General features: G+C 33.6%; 1 protein-coding gene across 6 annotated transcripts in view; it reads left to right on the plus strand.

The window, feature by feature from the left end:
• Positions 1-18,737, plus strand: part of trh (PAS domain-containing protein trachealess) — a 187,385-nt gene that overhangs the window by 62,694 nt on the left and 105,954 nt on the right. For all 6 annotated transcript variants that reach the window (XM_076128321.1, XM_076128322.1, XM_076128325.1 and 3 more), the window contains exon 4: positions 1,660-1,707. In XM_076128321.1, coding sequence (XP_075984436.1) covers positions 1,660-1,707 — 48 coding nt within the window. The remainder of the gene's footprint in view (positions 1-1,659; positions 1,708-18,737) is intronic.

The following is an 18,737-nucleotide window of genomic DNA, read 5'->3' on the forward strand; positions in this document are numbered from 1 at the left end:
GATCTTTCCGTGACACTAAATCATTTTTTAGTGCGGGTGTTGTCCATTTTTAAAAGAAAGAAAAAACACTTACTAGTTTAAAAACAGTTATACGGATAGAAGTAGATTTTTTATTTGTTTACACTTTTGTTGTACATATTTAAAAGTATTTACAGTCATACTATCGTTTAACTTGCCGTATCGAAATAAATTCACGTAATATTCACAAGTGTTAAACAAATTAGACACATTTTTTTATCATTTACGCAAATTCCGTCAACTCCACATTTTATCATATCCCACGCAGGTTAATAAAAACTTTATTGTATTTTTGGTCCAAATAACGTGACTCTCCCACCAGAAGTTTCCATTTATATCAATAAAAACTCAAATCAAAATATACACAGCGGAACATCAAAATTATTTTTATAAAAAATACACATTTAAAAATAAAATAATCGCAAAAAATAAACACAATGTTTTTTTAAACGTAACTGTTAGTACGAATACTAATTTCTACTCTCTGCGTGTCGCGTTGCGCGGGCGCAGCGGGCGATAACGACATCTGTGGGCCGCTAAGTGGAACTATTGTTCGATTCGATTCGGTTAAGATCGGGACCCGTCGGCTTTCTGTCAACTAGAGTGTATTTAGTGACGGTCGCGGTGTTTTTCAAAAGACGTGGAATGCGAAGGTTTTTGTCGTCAAAGCGGAGTCGTCCGTTTAACTTTGTTGACTATTACGCCTATTTACATAAGGAGAGTTTTGTAATCGCATGTAATAGCTGACCGGTACATCGTACAAGTGTACAAGGGAACAAGTGCCTGTACTTGTCAACATCATTTCACTTTGTTTTTTATTTGTTGTGTGAGACCTGTCCGAGTTTGACTATCACCTTTCTTTTCTATGAGTTAAGTAGTGTAGGCATGTCTTAAGTACGTTCATGGCGTAACATGATGATATTTTCATTTGCAAAATCACATTTTTTTACATTAGAAAAACAGTAAAGATAAAGTATTTTAGGTATTTAAGTATTCTAGTACAGTCCAAAGACAAAAAGTAACCCACTGTAGTAACTAACATCATCATTCAAGATTATAACATAGTAAATATTTTGCTATTGTAACCGGTACATCAAATAAACACCAAACTTTACATTTATAAGAGAAAAACAATACTAATTATTTTTCCGTAACAGATGGAGCAATGACAAATCTTATAGACCATTAGACATTTAACAATAGTCAAAATAAAAGTGCAATATAAAAATGTACGCAGTCCCTATGGTAAACTACTGTAGCCCTTACTTAGGCACTCATTATGGTGCTGCTAGCAGTCTGCCAGATCCTTATTGGATGTAAGTATGAACTATAATGATAAACTAGCTTATGTAAAAAGACCTTAGAATTATAAGAATTGTAGACTATTAAGAAAAGTGTATTTAATATGATATAAGTCCGCAATGAAAATGAGATTAAGATTTTTAAGCAAGTGTTCTAGTCAAGCTGATTCGATTCCTATTGGAAAACTTATATCTCTACTTTCAACGTTGTCCTTAAAAACGCAACGTGTGTGTGTTGAAATGTTTATGATGAAATCGAAAATAACAAAAAAGTATCAAGAAAATAAATCAGTACTACCTGTTAAATACTGTCATAAAATGTCATCTCTTATTGTTACAGAAAACCATCGGTAGATGGCGTCTCAAACGCGGCATCAGTCAACAGTCGGTAAGTGTTCCAAAATCAAAAATATTCAAATAAAATCATGTCGAACATTGCACGATACCGCCCTAACCGTGTTATTCGATATTCCGAATCGATTATTCGATACAAGCCGAATCGATTCTGCCGAGCTAAAATAAGCTCAAATTCTGTGGATGCTGATAATCCAATATCTAAAAATGGTAATTTCCGATCGAGTGTTCTCACGAAACAAAGGGTTTAGATGTGAAAAAAGTCAGGTAAACAATAACTGTGCAAGCTGAAATGTTTTAAAGAGAACGGTTCCGTATGTAGGCTGGTTATTTCTGATGTCATACAAAGATAGCTTTGAAGCTTTGAGATGTAATGGCGAGATCAATACTCAATATTGTAGTTGTAGTTATTATACAACTATGTTAGATTGCTGTTATTTTCATTACATTGCCGTAAAACAATAGTTTAAATACCTGAAACGTAAAGAACCAAATATAAAAGAGTCGTTCAAAGTAATATTGTACTTATTATCGTTACTAAACGATTAAACATTTCAGACATCGTAACTTTGCTACCTATGCTTTTATTTACTTTAGCGATTAAGCTTGAATTTGCCGTTTTTTCAAACTTCGCTTACTGATGAAGAACATATTTATTTGTATACATTAAATTCCCTTACACTTTTAATTATACGAAAAAACTACACGCATTTTAAAGAAAAATAACCTTTATTATCAAAATTATATTATAATACCGTTCACAAACATAAACTTCACAGTTTACAGAACTCTAAAAAATGGTAAAACGAAGCAAAACCCAATCACAATTACGTGGGTAACATGTAATTTTGAGCTCGCTCTCTCACCGAGTAAGACCCACACTCAAACATTGATACTCTACAGTCAACACTGAGCTTTGAGTCTCCATTTAGAGTGCTCTATCAAATAAAATGATCTATTTTCAACTACTTTGTAAGGAATTGATGTTATTGCAGATTGATTTGACTTTCTTTATTGAAGATGATTGTGATACGTTTTATGATCTTTGTATTAATTTGCTTTAAGCAATTTAATGCAGGTTGTACGTTTAATGACAAATTATATATTATTTAGTAGATTATGTGAGTATACGTCTTTGGGTATAACAGGGTTGATAAATATTATGTACTCGTATGTATGTAATAGTAGTAGTAGTATTGGGTGGCGAACCTTTTCATATTTATCAAGCATGTTACAGCGAGAATTACAATTTAATTAGAAAAGTCTAACAGCACTTTGATTGACCCAAGATTCGAACCAGACCTTATAATCGGCTGCAAGATACACTACCGACTGCGCCAGGGGCAGAAAGTTTTATGAGGTAAAAAACATCGGGTCGCAATTAGTGAAATGACATTTAGTGCTCGGGTAGCAAAGATTATCTTCCATTTAATTTTACAGCTATTTATTGAGCAAACAATACAAGAACTTATTCTTTACTTCATAATTAAGACCACACCTCAACATAAAAAGTCAAAATAAAAAGCTAAGTAAAAAATCAAAAGCCTTCAGTAAATAAAGATGAACTTGTTTAGTATTCACGTAGCGTTGTAAGCCGCGGCTTAAGACACTAGAGGAAATAATGAAAAAGCGCCACTCCGGCTAATCCCGGACAAATTAGATCCGAAGCCGGTGTCGCCGTCTGGTGGACGGACAACGAACTTGCCGGACAGTGGACGTTTGTTTACTTTTAATTATGTTGTACAAGGAATTTGAGAAACAAATATAGCAGATATGTTTAGCCCTTTTCTGTTTCACAGTTGGGCAAAAGTCGCCTCCTGGATTGAAGGAGGATAAAGGCTTTAAACCCCGGTTTCTGAGGTACATTTAGCGGTAGTTTATCTATTCTATTAAACTCATACAAAAAAAACGCTATTGAATAGATAAACGGGGGTAAGACCATTGCGCTTGTGCGGTGTGGGTAAGGACAAAAAAGAATGATAGAGTTATAGTCCATTTGCGGAATGTGTCCTAATTGTTAAGTGAGTCGTCACATCTCTACCCATCCTAGGTTTGCTTCCCAGATGCAGAAAGATTTTTCAATATCCCACATATTATATTTACAAGTTGCACTGTTCTTTGTTTCCAACAATTGCATACTTTTGAGTCTATCGCTGAGATGATGAGATTTTATTCTTTAGATATTTTTATTTCATATATCAAAACCAAAACTTTGGTCATTTTCTACCAACTCCATGGGAACTGTCAATAATAATTACGTATTTATCCTAAAAAAAACTACTAATAATAACTCACTGATTCCAGTATTTCCATACAAACATAAACCGCGGGCATAACCTACTCAAAGATAAAACAGTATATTATTAACGACGTGCGGTAGTATTTGATAGCCATATCTACTCTTCGTCGCCATATTAGCACGCTATCTGATTTTAAACTCATTTTTTCTCATTACTTATTAAGAGCAGGTTGTGTCCTTAATACGGTTTATAGTAGTTTTTGTTTGCTACTAAATGAGTCTGTAGTAAATACTAATTAATATTGTAAAGAAGATTTGTAAGATATCGAAGCAGTTGTAGTAATATTTCACCAATAGAGAGCAATGGTAGCCGGGTGGTTCGCACTCATTTTCATTCGTCTCATTTCGGGAGCTTTGCTCAGGAGTGGAGCAGTAATGGGTTATTTTTTGTTAAAATATGAATTACGTGGTTTAGTGGTTAAAGTGAACAACACGACCCTACCTTATAGCGCGGGTGTGACTCCCACGCGGAGTGAACATTGAAAAATCATGCGTAATCTTTCTATAAATGTGAAAGATGTGCGAAAATGTGGGTTTAAGGTTAGAATGATACTATTTATTTAAAAAGAAAAAAATTGAAACGCTTACAGAAGATATCATTACTAATTATGAGCAATAAATATTTCAAGTTTATACGTAGCTTTACTATTCAGGTTTGAGTAACATTTTCTAATCGATTTATGAATAGTTGCAATAACTATTAGAATTTTATAATCTTTGAATATTCCTCGAATATTTTATTTAGAGCTGCTACGTTATAAGGGTTTGATTGAGATAAGATTTTTGTCTATTTATCTTACCATGAACCCGTTTTTCATCTCCACAAAAATCCATCATTAATCCAATCGTCAATTAAAACAATTTATAAATCGTTTACCGACCATCGATAAATCGGAAAGACAATAGTAAGAAGTAATTACTGTATACCTAGTAGGGAACAATAATCGTTAAAGATCGAATCGATTCGATTCATCTCGCGTCGATGCCTTATTCGATTCCTTGCTTTATTGTTATTGTTTTAATCAATTTGTATTTGCATGCTGTTATGACTGTTTGTTTGAACGATATATGGTGTTGTAAATAATGTTATTTATTGAGCTTCTAGTTGATTGTACTGGGTTTTGTACTTTCTAGTTGAGTGAGTGGCTTTCTAAGATGTAGGTTATAAACATAGAGATGGACTTTATTAGCTAAATAATATAATATATGATATTTTAAACGGAAAACACAAATAGTTTTGAGTTTTTTAAGCCTTTAATGTTGTCTAGGTCTATTAACTATTTACTTGTCTTGGTTTTTGCTTTATTAATACTGATTAGATGTGCTAATCATTTAATTATATAAGTTATCTGTGCGATTCGCGACTCCGCCCGCTTGACGTTTTTGCTGAAAATAGGAAATATGTTTGGGTCTTCAATCAGTTTAAGAATTAAAATGTTTAACTATTGTAGCTTTAAGTATTTATTAACTAAACAGTGTTTTCTCATACCGTATAGTTTCTTCAATAGTTCACTAGTTATAAAAACAATTTCACAAGATGACTGGCTAGGAACTAATTCGGTACGCCATTTGTATCCAACCTGGTGATTTTTCATGGGAAATTGCCATAAAGGGAAAACTTCAAGCGACTAGTACGCCGGTCACGTGTTCGTCGTTAGAGGGAGACGCAAGATGTAGATAAGGGTTGAGGGAAAGAGATGGAGATATGAGATATTTCGCGCGCCAGGTTTAGATGGATAACCTCTGTATTTATAAAGTCTCTTACTTTTGCTGCTTTTTCATTTTGAAAATTTATAACTGAACTATTTGTGGAATCATTTTACCTTGATTGATAGCATTTGGTATCTTTTGGTTAATCTTAAGCTTAACCTAAAATCGTTTACAAACGTAATTAGAAACTAAATCGATGGTACAAGACTTGTAAGATATATGTGCAAACTGGTTTGCTTTTCATAATATAAATGTAATTTTTAGTCGTATTAATAACATGACATCTTTTTCCCGAACGAGTGAGAATGTCTCTTATTATGAACTTAATAAAATAAATCATCTGCATAGATCCAAAAAAATCGGAGCTCAAGTTATAATAAATAGTAATAAACCATATAATACACGTAACAATACCCAAAACCCTACTCGAACAAAACTATTCAAAGCATTGATCGACTTCAAAAAATCCTATTTTTAAATCAAAAAAGCTGTGAAAAGGTTTTGAAAATACCTCTAGACCCCTCTGCCGGCCATTTGCATACGAAAGGAGGAACTTCTTTGTCATTTCAAACGTATTTTTCACTTTCATTCCTTGCATTGTGTTGTGAGAGCTAAATATTATTTGATGTTGTTCAGAGTGTGACTAAATACGACATTTTTGTTTTAGCGTGATGAATTCACTGTTGTTTGGTACTTTCTTTTGTAAGGCTTGAAAGATTCTGGCTGTTTAGTGTGAAGTTTGTAGCTTTATGATTGCTCTGAAGTTAGCAATGAAGATTTTACTCGATTGATTTTTCTAGATTCTTAGCTTAAATAAAACTAAGCGGTTTCTGTTCGAACGTATCATAAATATCTAATAGATTTAAAAGAGATTTTTTTCTTCACACTGATAAGTCAATACGAGAATAATATTAACTTCAATAGACACTAAATCAATAGCTCTAACAAATAAGACATAGGTAGATATAATGTTTTACTTAGATTCATAGACTCTATCAATATGATAGAGGAAAGTTGTGAAAATAGCACAATAAGATATACAGTTCTGTATAGCTCATTTTTAAAATTTTTAAAAAGATACCATAACTGGTTATGTTAGGCGTGAAATAAATACAAGTTTTACACGCAGCGTTGCTTGTAAATATAAGTATTAGCATAATATCGATGGTTTGCTCCAATTAGTGGGGGTTTAGATTTATAGCGTCGATTATAACACCGTTTGACCCTCCGCTCCGACTCCATTTTAATTGTAAGACGATGTTGTGTTAGATTAGTGAGGATATGACTTTTTACTTTAGGCTTATAGAAGGCACATACGCATGCTTCGGCTTTTTTTTGTTAAAATTGCTAGTATGTTACTTTTCAATAATTTGCACGATTATGAACTGTAATAATGTAAAATGCAATTTTTAATAAACAACGAATTTCAGTAAGAAGGATTTCAATGTACTTAATTTATAAAATAGTGGCTCCAAAATTGTTTGTGTAAATGTTTCACATTTACACACTTTAGCCAGAAAATACGCATTACTGCCAATAATCAATTTTGATGCCCCGCCCAAATAACCAATATTTAAAATACCATCATAATTCTTATCAAACCAAATAGAACATAAAAATAGGCAAGTAAACAATAGTACCTATGCAAATATCAAAGTCGTATCCACACAATATAACCATTCGTCACATAATTAAAACAGATGCGTACCGGGTGCATTAATTTATACTTTTTTTCCTTCAGTACTTTTAATTTGTCCTCACCAAGTGTTTTGCATAAATTCTTTGAACAAAAAAATCTTTAAAAAGATCCAATTAGTCGACAGCAATAATTTATTAGGTCTTATTAAAAAAAATCCAAGGACTTTATTCTTCTGAATGGAAGTGGAAAGAATCTGGATAAGTATATTTATGGTAAAGGTATTTTCCGTTCAACCTACTTGAAGGGTGTTTATGCAAATGGCGCGTAAATGCTTTGTGCTTTTTTAATCTATGACGTTTTGTTCTTTTTATTTTTAATTCTGTTCGATTTTTAAATGTCGTGTTGTTTTTAGGCGACAAGATGTTTTTGGAATTGCAATGGATAGTTTTGAATAAATTAAATAACACAAAATGTTGTATTTTTTTAGAAGTCTATCTAAAAAACAACAGTCAGGGAGGTATATCTAAAAAATAAAATCCACTGGTAATAAGAAATTTTCTAAATTGACGTTACGGTTTTTTTTGGCAAAGTTTTAGTAATTTATGAGGGAAAAAAATTAATCAATTTATAAACCTAAACCCAGCTATTACAAAAAAACTATTACCGTCACTAACTCAAACTCAAAATTGAGGGAGATTTTTTAATAAATCGTACAGAACTATAAAATATAATGTCCACCACTACTTACGACATTCCCTAATATCATAATCTTACACAGAAATGCTTTCACATTCCGACGACAGAACTTTGCACACCCCTAAAGATTGTTTTGCTAAACAACTTTTAACACGGTTGAATTTAAACTCTATTTTTAGTGAAATAAGATATATTTTTCGTTGTGTTGTTATGTGATGTTCTAAACGAAAGTCAGGGCTACCCCCGGGCTATTAGTTGAGGGATTAGTGACATGATCCGGGCTCAGATGACCAACGTCACATTAAACCGGGATTTGGACACCGGACAATTCATATTTTGTATTATTTGTTTTGCGCGCCTTTTTCAAATAGAACGCGTGCTGTTTAGAATTTTACGATTGAATTTTCAAATTGGTTTTTCGGTTTTGTTTTGAAACAGTTTAGGCGATTAGTTTTGTAATAGAAATTGTATTGGGTTTGTGCTTTGATTTTTAAATCGATGCAGCCTTTATTTTTTTTCTAACCTGTAAACATTAAATGTTAAAATAACTGGGCTTATTTTCCAATTTGGTTTTTACTTGTTTTATATCATAAATCATTTAAGTTATATTTATACAAAAAGAGACAAAATATAGTAAACCATTGTCAGAAAAAAACAGAGTAGACAACAATTACCGCAAATTACACTAACTAAAGAAAGCTTAAGTCAATAAGCTTTTCTAAAATAAGTTTTAAAAATACATCCTTGTATCTCCAAAACGGTTACAAAATAATGCCAAAACACGTGTGGTCAAACGGACAATACAAATAAAAAAGTAAACAGCCCGAAGCTCAAAGCTCCCGTCAACATAAGGCCGTCTACACCGTCACCAATCATGCGACTTGTCGCAGCGACCGAGTCTAATTCACTTATAAATATTCATGTCGTCTACAACGTCTTGTATCCAGTGATACTTTGATTAAGTGTCGCAAGCCCTAATAAATTGATGTCAAAAATCTCCTTTTGACTGGCAACCCCTCTTTTCGGGATGAAAGATGCTACTGTTGTTTAGAGAGCAAAAAATAGTGAAGGCTATTGACTAATTTGGTTTTATTTTGTGAGATTTATAGCGTGTAACCTGTCATCGGTTTCTCTTTGATTAGAAGTAGAAGGACTTTTTAAATTATTACTCAAAATTTTCAATTTTATTTGCCGGATTTCTAGTGTTTAAAGGCAGCTGTCATTAGTAGAAGTGCCATATTTTGGCAATATTTTAAACAATTGCTCCATAAGTATCGTTAAGATCCACGTTGAACATGTAGTGCAGTTCTTTACTTAAGCTCATTTCTCGCAATTTTTCCAAATAACATATTAATAATACGTCTCCCCGTTTATTTAGCGAAAAAGTAAATAAATAAAAACTAGATGCTATAAGATGATATAAATCTAATGTACGATTTATATATGTTTCAACCTTACGCTAAATGGCTTATCTAAATAAATTCTTCGTCTACAATTTCCATTCTCACAAATTACTTTATTCAAATCATACACACACGATTAAACAAAACATCAAATTCATCAGCAAACCTCGTTAAACACAAACGGCATTAATCAGACAAATAAAAGTGGCGTTTTCACCCCTCGGGGGCGCGATAAGCAAAATGTTTGATTTTAATTAACTTTCATCGTTGATACGGCTTATTAATAGGTCGGTTGTCGCTGTCGTGTCGCATGTCAGTCGTAATCGCAAGCGATTTGTCTTGAGTGTGCAGCCCCCTTTATTCACACCTTTCTTGGTTATGAAATTAATTTTACTAATTTGGACTGGTGTTTAGCGTTTGAGTTGATTAGTTTTTAGATACACTAATTTTAATGAATATAACTGTCATCTTTAACTTAAGAAAATGTGTACCTAAGTAATATGTATTACTATGTACGCATTTAGTCCAAACAACAATTGTTTTTTTGAACGTAAAGTTCCAGTGTAGAGTTCTCATTACATACTTATCCATATTTTTAACTCACGATGTGCCGTTGGCATTTTTTTTTGCCCTGCAACAGTAAGCTAACACGTTCCAAATATATAATTTATATTTCTTATAAAATCAGTTGTCAATCTCCTCAAGATCAACCACCAAAAATAACCTCGTAATAATCAAATAACAACCAAAATAAGCCCTCAATCTGTTATTCAAATACACAAATTGGAAAATGCTAATACAAACTAGGAATTGGAGTGAAGACATCAAACTTGGATAATCAAAGCGTGGCCCTGACTGCGCTTATAGACGGGCTGTTGGAAATCTTCGCCGGTACCCTGCGATCAAAGAGTACACGACAATCGTACAGATGCGGCGAGCCTTAGTTGCTGATTTTGGTTTACAATATAAAACGTTTAACAAAAATTGGGTTTATAGTATTATTAGTTTGTTTTAGATGGTATAATAAACATTTTCAAGGTTTTTTAAATTGATCTATCGAATCCTAATGACAAAAGATTTTACAAAAGTTCTGCTGAGTTTATTTTATTTTGCATAATGTTGAGAGCGCCATTCTATGTTTCTATTTTTTAAAGCTTTAATTAAATTTTTCATTTAACTTTAAAAAATAAAATAAATTTAACCCATTAATGTCCCACTGCTGGGCAAGGGTCTCCTCCCGTAATGAGGGAGGGGTTAGGCCTTGAGTCCACCACGCTGGCCAAGTGCGGGTTGGGGACTTTGCATGCCCTCAATAAATGTTTTAAACTAATTTTTAAGGCATGCAAGGTTTCCTCACGATGTTTCCCTTCACCGTTGGAGCATGTGATAATTATTTCTAATACACACATAACTTCGAAAAGTCATTGGTGTGTTGCCTCGGGTTCGAACCTGCGACTACTGGTGTCAACTTATACCACTCGGCTATCACGGCTCATAATTTTACTTTTAACTTTATTTTGTTTAATTTTAATTTGCTTTACATAATTTTCTAAATACTAGCAGAATTCATAAATCTTAATTTCCTCTACGTCTTGAAGCTACGTCTTATTACCATCTATTTGTTCACCATCAAAAGTAAACTAATCGTCGAGTCTACCTTATTTTCTTATTCTATGTTAAAATCTTGCATCTTCTTGGCTTTAGTTAACATATGTAGTGTGAGGGGTCGGCAGAGGTTATAAATAATAATTGTAGCCCCTTCGCGAGATAAATCGACATATGGTAATGCTGCCAAATTATTTATTGAGGGGTATGCCTTATCGAGAATGCTTTGAATCCGTGGGTGTATGTTAGAATAAGGTTTTGCTTGTGGTTTACACGTTCATTTGATAATATTATTCCAGTTTGTGCTAAAAATATATAAGAGAAATGTCGATTACTTATTTTTATAGAAAAATTCTTATTTTTGTTTTTTCTTAAGTAACTATAGAAAGAACTTCATATTATTCATATTTTTAATACTTAATAGTAACAATATAATATTTTCAGAAAGTTGTTTTTTCATGCTTGTAGCAGCTGCGAGTTTATATTTCGAAAAACACTATTAAAAAAATGACCTTATTACTATAAAATTCAGTTTCCATCATTACTTAATCTAGTGCTCCCTTTACAAAAGCAATATGTCGATATAAACAACATAATATTAATAAAAATGTGACAAATTCGCTCGCGAACTGTGCCGGGTTGCTTTATTGAACTTATTTGTAACGTACGTGTCGATATTACACGATACTTTGTCGTGTGCTACAAATTTCTTTTATAAAAACATTGTATCAAAGCTAGACGAGATAATCGCAGTTTAGAGTAAGATTAAAAATTAATGGTTTTCTTAATGTACTTACAATGTAAAATAAAGTTTCCTGAGCGTTTAGGGAAGTATAGGGTGTAGTTTTAATGATTTAGTGTACACTGATTTTTGCTGACCGCCGATTTGAACCCTAAACTTAGTGAGGTCGCAAGTTTAAACGGTAGATTGTTAACTTCCTATTCTGGCGATACATCATTTGTTCACTCTGGAATCTGCCGTAATGTCATTCAAATTAAAGAAAGAAGCCCCAAAGAACATACCTATACCCTAAACATTCTTGAAGTAGAGTGCCTTTAGTACTTAGTTACCCTACAGTAAAGCAATTACAGATATACTGACAATACCTTTGTTCATTGATGTTGCGATGAAAAACTTCATTCGAGCTTAATATCTTAAGCGTTTATGTTAATCTGTCGTAAGTTATTAACAGAAACAAGTATTCTTCCCGTTTCCTGTTCATTTCCGTTCTATGCTAAATGTCTTAACCCCTCTTGTAAATTGTACTTTGCATTGATATCATTATTGTTTATTACTCGAAACAATCACGTTTGATAATACGTTTTCTAGATAGTAAACGGATTAAGGGAAACCGTAACGTTTAAAATAATTTCCAATTTCTAATATTTTTAGCACAAATTCAGTTAGTTCCTTAGTTTAATTTTCTATACAGTATAGTCGTAATTATTGGTTATAGTGATTTCTACGACATTTCCTGAATTTTAAGTAAAATACTGTCAGAAAAAATTGGGCTCAAGAAACATTTTTTTAATGATCTTTAGACAGTAGGTGGTTTTGAGTCTACTGGTAATTTTGTATGTTAAGTTATAATTTGTCTTCTGGATAGCAAATTTTCATCCCTTTTCCCAATCATAAAAAGCCTCCCAATACATCATAAGTAAAGCTAACTAAAGTTCAACGGAGCGTCAGTGCCATTATGACGTGCAGTTTTAATCAGAGCCCCCGCCAAGGCCGTATATTTGCATAACTATAACTTATTCCGTCACATTTACTTGGAAATATTGCACGTAACTTATGTCTGTATTACTGTTAAATTGAGCGTTTAAATTTTTTTGTTTTATTTTGATTAATTTGCAAAACGCTTCACTTACTTTTTTCTTTAAAGTATTTTCCACCAATGGCCCTCACTTTAATCAACGTTTGCATACTGTACTTAAAATTTACTCCGACTTTATTGATATGATACCCGATATTTTTAATATTTTGCATAGATATAGTTGAAGACTCGGAACTGATGAGACTACTTTTTCAGGTAAACCAGCAACTTAACACCTAAACTAAGTAATTAAACTTTACTCAAGCAGACTGACAAGTACGATTTGTGGGCTCTATGTGGGATTCAACTTAAGCTTAGCCAGATATGTCTTAACCATTTACTTGGCTTTTATGCGTAGTTATATACTATCCATTAACCCTAAGGCATACTAGGTGTACCCAGCCATTATCCAAACACCATCTGCGCTGAACCAGCTATCTTTAATAGAAAAATTAATATCAAATTATAAGTAATTACAACATGAGCAATTTTAAAACGTTTAAAATGTCGTTTTGTTTTTATTACACTAAGTATTGATTAAAATTAATTGCATATATTTCAAAATTTGTTCAGTGTATATCAATAAAGGTTTAATGTGACTTGGCCCATGGCGCCGCTGAACACCCGGCCTATTGTTATAGTTTTAACACCAAATTGGCGTACATTAAAATTATTTAATTGAATATGTTATTATAATTATTAATATAAAGTTCTTAATCACAATTTCGCGTAAAGGCTGTACTTCTTACTTTCTTAAATATTTTATCATCGTTTCGAACGAGGGAAGTGTTAGACCCTAAGGCGTTAATAAGGATAAATTTATTGATTTTTCTACTTCTCCAAGACCAGCTCAGGCGCCACAACGGAATCACCACGGACGAAAACTTGCCTTAATGTTATCGTTACATAAAAATTGTAGAGATTGAACCGGGGTTGACCATTCTTACTTAGCCCTTATGCAGTAAGTACACTGTATGATTCCATGAATATTGGTGCTTAATACTTTACGTAAAAGCAGCATATGCGTACTGGTTATCAAATTGACGTATTCGAGTTGTCAACTGACATAAACAATACCAATATACATAAGTGATGTTCCGTGGTTCCTGCATACCCTATGGGAACCAGGCGTGATAATATGTATGTATGTACAAAGTAAAGGTCTAATAATATAATAATCCGACGGTAGATAGCATCTTGGCGGTTGAATTGAAGTAATGGCGTTAGGGGTTACGACATTTATTCATACAGACCCGTACCAACGGCTGATTCATGGGACTTTGTTAAGGACTAGACTTGATCATAGCAAATACAATGAGTTCCTCTTAAATAATATATTATTTTTGTTTACTTCTTGCTTCATTTGTCTTAGCGAAGTGGTTCTTATTGAGTGGTACCTCTATACTCTAGTTTTTTTTTGGAGAACTTTAAGAAAAATCTCAAAAAAGAATAAGAAGCTTAGTAAATGATCGCTTATTTTGACCATATACCAAAATACCGTAGTTAGATTGCCCAAAAGGATTAGGTAATCATGTATTCAGATACGAACGATTTCGTCGACGAAATAGAATTAGAGATAGCATTTTGAATAACCGTCATTCTAGCATTAGACTTTACATGACAAAATAATAAAAATTACTTCTAAAATTAACTAATTTACCTCTACACTCATCAATAAAAAATTATGCGCGATTTGTATAGATTATCTCAGAGAGCTTCTCCTTTACACCGCTAGTAAGGTCGGGATGTGAATGCAAGCGCACTGGGAACTCAAACTGATACTATTTGAGTCAGAGTTCATTCGCGTATTAAACACGTGGTACCGTCAGCAGACACAACTTGCATACGATACTAAGTTTCTATCCCTATATTTGTATGCTATTATAGAATATTGTACTTATTTAAAAGGATGTTACTACTAATTATAATAATGGTTTCTACTTGTTACCTATGACACTTTTTTGGAAGACGAGGCGCCCATAGCCAGTTACGCTCACCGTTAGGTAAACGATCTGTGAGTTAAGCAACCATTGGCGCGGTCAGTCCGTAGATGGGTGACCGCATAGTGGTATTAGAACAAGCGTCTCCGTGCTTCGGAGGGCACGTAAAAAAGCGGTCCCGGCTGTTGTCTAGGTAATAAAATAACAGTCGTTTAGCCATGTCAAAGGCCTCTCGGGCGGCTTGAATAACTTTGACACTAGGTTGACCACTAACTATCCGACGAACGAACGAACAAAGTACTGAAAGGACAAATTTCTACACAAATTAATTACCAACCAACAAACATCGTAACAAGATTTGTCTGTGTTCAATGTACAGTTATAAAGATCGTACTCACGCATGAACATACTCATATAATGATGAGTCAAAGTTCACGTGTGAGTCACGGTGTTTAGATGCGGTGCTATTGTTGCTAATTATCAAGGTCATTGTGTGAGCTTAGTGCTTTAAGTGCAGCTTTAAGTTTGTAACACATATGTATGCCTATGGTTAAAATTTATACGTAGACATATACCTGCGATATAGGAGATTATTTCTGTATGTGACTTGTGGTCGCTAATGATTATGATGTTGACATGAACAGTGTTCGTCCGCGTGAATAGATTGTTCGGGTTATAAGTATCGTATCCTATTTATCTTCACAAATTATCGCATTTAAAGTATTAGTGGGATTTTACCGCGTATTAAGATAACAAACAATATTTTTAACTAAAAGTGCCACCTGAAATTATAACTTGGAGCTAAACAAGAGTCGCATCCCAGATTCAAATAATAAAAAAGTTGTACTACATTGTCATTAACTACTATAACGTTTTATATCAAATTAACGAAATAGGTAAAGCTAAATCATTCACAAAACCTTTCAAGAAATGACCTCTCTAAGTTGTGTAAAGCGTGTTGATCCACAATTCTCCATCAACATTACCATAGCGCCCCGACACGCAATAAAACAATAATTAAATCCACCCACCAGAGGGCGCTGGAAAAAATCCAATTTCCCTTTACGACTGTCCTTCGGTTACGTCTATGGGACTTTTAGTTAAGTCGCTTGCTCCATATTCGTATGGTGAGGGACTTATAGCAAGTGAAGTGTATTTTGAATAAGAGCATGTTAGTATTCTAATCGTCGTTATTTGTAGATTTTATGTGGCCTTGTTTTATTGGAATAAGTAGGGAAAAATGACAGATTTGTTCCCTGCATCATTCAAAATCGTCTTTATAATATTTCCTATGTTGTTATTTCCTTCGAGAATCTCAACATTTTGATTTTGATTTCACTCATCAGTTTGAAGAAAAGAGTCTGCCATTTCGAAGTTAATGGCAATATGCTACAGAAAATGTATAACAACCACTCTCAAGCGGTACCGAAATTAAAGGTTATCATGTTTCTTGTTACGAATGATGCGGTTAAGTAACCGAGCCGCGGTCAAGTTTACGATTCCAACTATAATAAGCAACGATTTGACTCCTAAAATACGAAACCTAAAACTCATTTTAACCAACACCAGGGTGAGTCTAAAACAGCTAAGAAAGTGGCAAGTTGGACCAAGAACTCGTTATTCTCATTAAACGCCATTAAAACGCGAGAGCACCGTCGTTAACGGGCTCTTAACACTGTTATGCTGGGGCCACATTAGCGGCCAACGTCCAATGCCCATTATCGCGGTAATTATCGCGATAATTTTTAACGCGCTAAAGTAGGTGGCTACACTTAATACGGCCAACGTGATTTGACGTTTGGCGATAAAACGGCGTAAAATTTACTTTCAAAGATTTTTTAATTTTGTTTAAATGGGTTCTATAGTAACCCATCAGGCTTTCCTTCTTTTTTTAAATTTTTTCAATAGTTGTTTCAAAAGGTACTAATTACATCAGTCGACGCCAAGCATCACTTTGCGATCCTCGATTCTTGTAACTTTTCAGTTTTGGATCCCACAAACATGGTTCTGTTTGCAGAAGCTCCAGAAACGCAATTACTTTCTCGTTACTCCATTCCATAGTATGTATTGCAAATACAAAACACGTGCGATCCCGTCGAGCTCCCGACGCACACTGACTGGTGTAGTGTGACCGCTTTATCGCATTAATTCTCGCGTTATTCTCTTTGATGTACCGCCACTTGAGTTATCGCCTAATGTCAAACGACAATGTAAATGCCGTTGTCAAATTATTGCGTTAAGTCGTGGCTACATCTACGGTTAACGTCCTTTAACGCGATAATTAATGGCATTTCCCGGTAGTGTGGCCCCAGCATTAGGGGCTGAGAGTCACCCACTAGGGATTTTTGCCAGTTCACTACTTGCGGATTAGTTTTCAGTGCTTTGTTACGAGTTTCTGTTTAAGATGTGTGGAGGAAAGATAAGGAATGTTTGTAAGTATTTTTAACCCGTATTTTTATTTTTTTAAGATATTTTTGCTGCTAGATGTAACAGAGAGTAAAGTAAATGTAATTTTGATTATGCTAAGTACTAGTGTACTACCTACAATACAATTAATCGGTTTTCATTGATGATCTACATACGAACAAAATTGAAGTAGATTTTAACAGAACAATTTCAATGCAGTAGATTAGATGCAATGATCCGTATTGTTGCAGATGCTGATGTGTAGCACTGAATATTGTATTTCATAACTAGACTACCAACAATATTACGGAACATACTAATACTTAACTTTGTACAACAGTTTCGTTCAGGAAAACTGCACAAAAATTGCTTGAATCGCTATGCAACGTTAAAAAATCGACTGAAAATAAGTAAACACAAAGAAAATTTACCACTCTTTAAAGAAAATCTAACACAAACAGTTTATAAAGTATAAACAAACATTAAAGTATAAAGTCTCGTGAGAATGTTTTTATCTACACGTCTAGTTGGTTACCCGTAGATTCGTACGTGTGACAGTTCGTATTATGACTGTACAGAGTCGTTGACCTTTTGTATACCTACTTATGTTTGAAAATGATAGGATTTTGATACATATACATAGTGTAAAAAGTAACAATGTATGTTGCAAATAGATTTTCTTTATAGTGATTATTGTTTTTTATTCATAAAAATTGTTTTATGAATAAAAGCGCTATATTCTACAGTCTATGGTCGAGTATCGAGATTTTAAGATTTCAAAATGTATTTGACTTAGAAATTGGTTCCTATGGCGCCCGCTAGAGGCGCTGATTAGATTTTCATACGAAAATGCTCAATAGCTAGCCTTGTCGATAGTCGTTAGTGGCAGAAAACGGTACATTAATTGATAGGTGTTAATAGAAAACATACACATTCACAAACCATTTATATTATTAAACACAAAGGTATTAACTTTATTACATACCTGATTACATTCTTTAATCTTACGACTCAATACACCATTACATTTGATTCACACATTCCTTCTCTTTTATAACATCTGAACATCGCACTTTATTGCCAAAAGGGGGTTTTAGGGGGTCACATGAATACCCAGAAACATTCAATACAAAATAATAGAAAAATCTCCTTTTTCCTAAAAGACGTTTTCCTATTTCAATACGTCCATGACAATGCAATCCAGCCATTATGAACTCATTCCCTATTATGAGAAACCTCTTCTTCAAATCTTTAATACGAAAAATATCATTGAAATATCACCCTTATTCTGATCTACATAAAGTCCCGGAACTATTGAAGATGACTACTAAAGTAAACACGATGGAATTTCAACTTTGTGTCTCCAGAAATATGACAGAATTTCGTTTGCAGTAAAAGGAATGCCTTCAAATTCAGTGCCGCCGGGATGTTTAGCAAAATGTGCAATCGTACAGAAAACGTATATAGCAAAAAGATCGTATTATCCAATATTTTGCCCGTTTGCGATTGTTCGCGCGTCTCCGTGCGAAAAAATTTTGCTCTCGTCACA

This window comes from Anticarsia gemmatalis, chromosome 21 (assembly GCF_050436995.1).
Source record: "Anticarsia gemmatalis isolate Benzon Research Colony breed Stoneville strain chromosome 21, ilAntGemm2 primary, whole genome shotgun sequence".
In the NCBI taxonomy this organism is placed as follows: Eukaryota; Metazoa; Arthropoda; class Insecta; order Lepidoptera; family Erebidae; genus Anticarsia; species Anticarsia gemmatalis.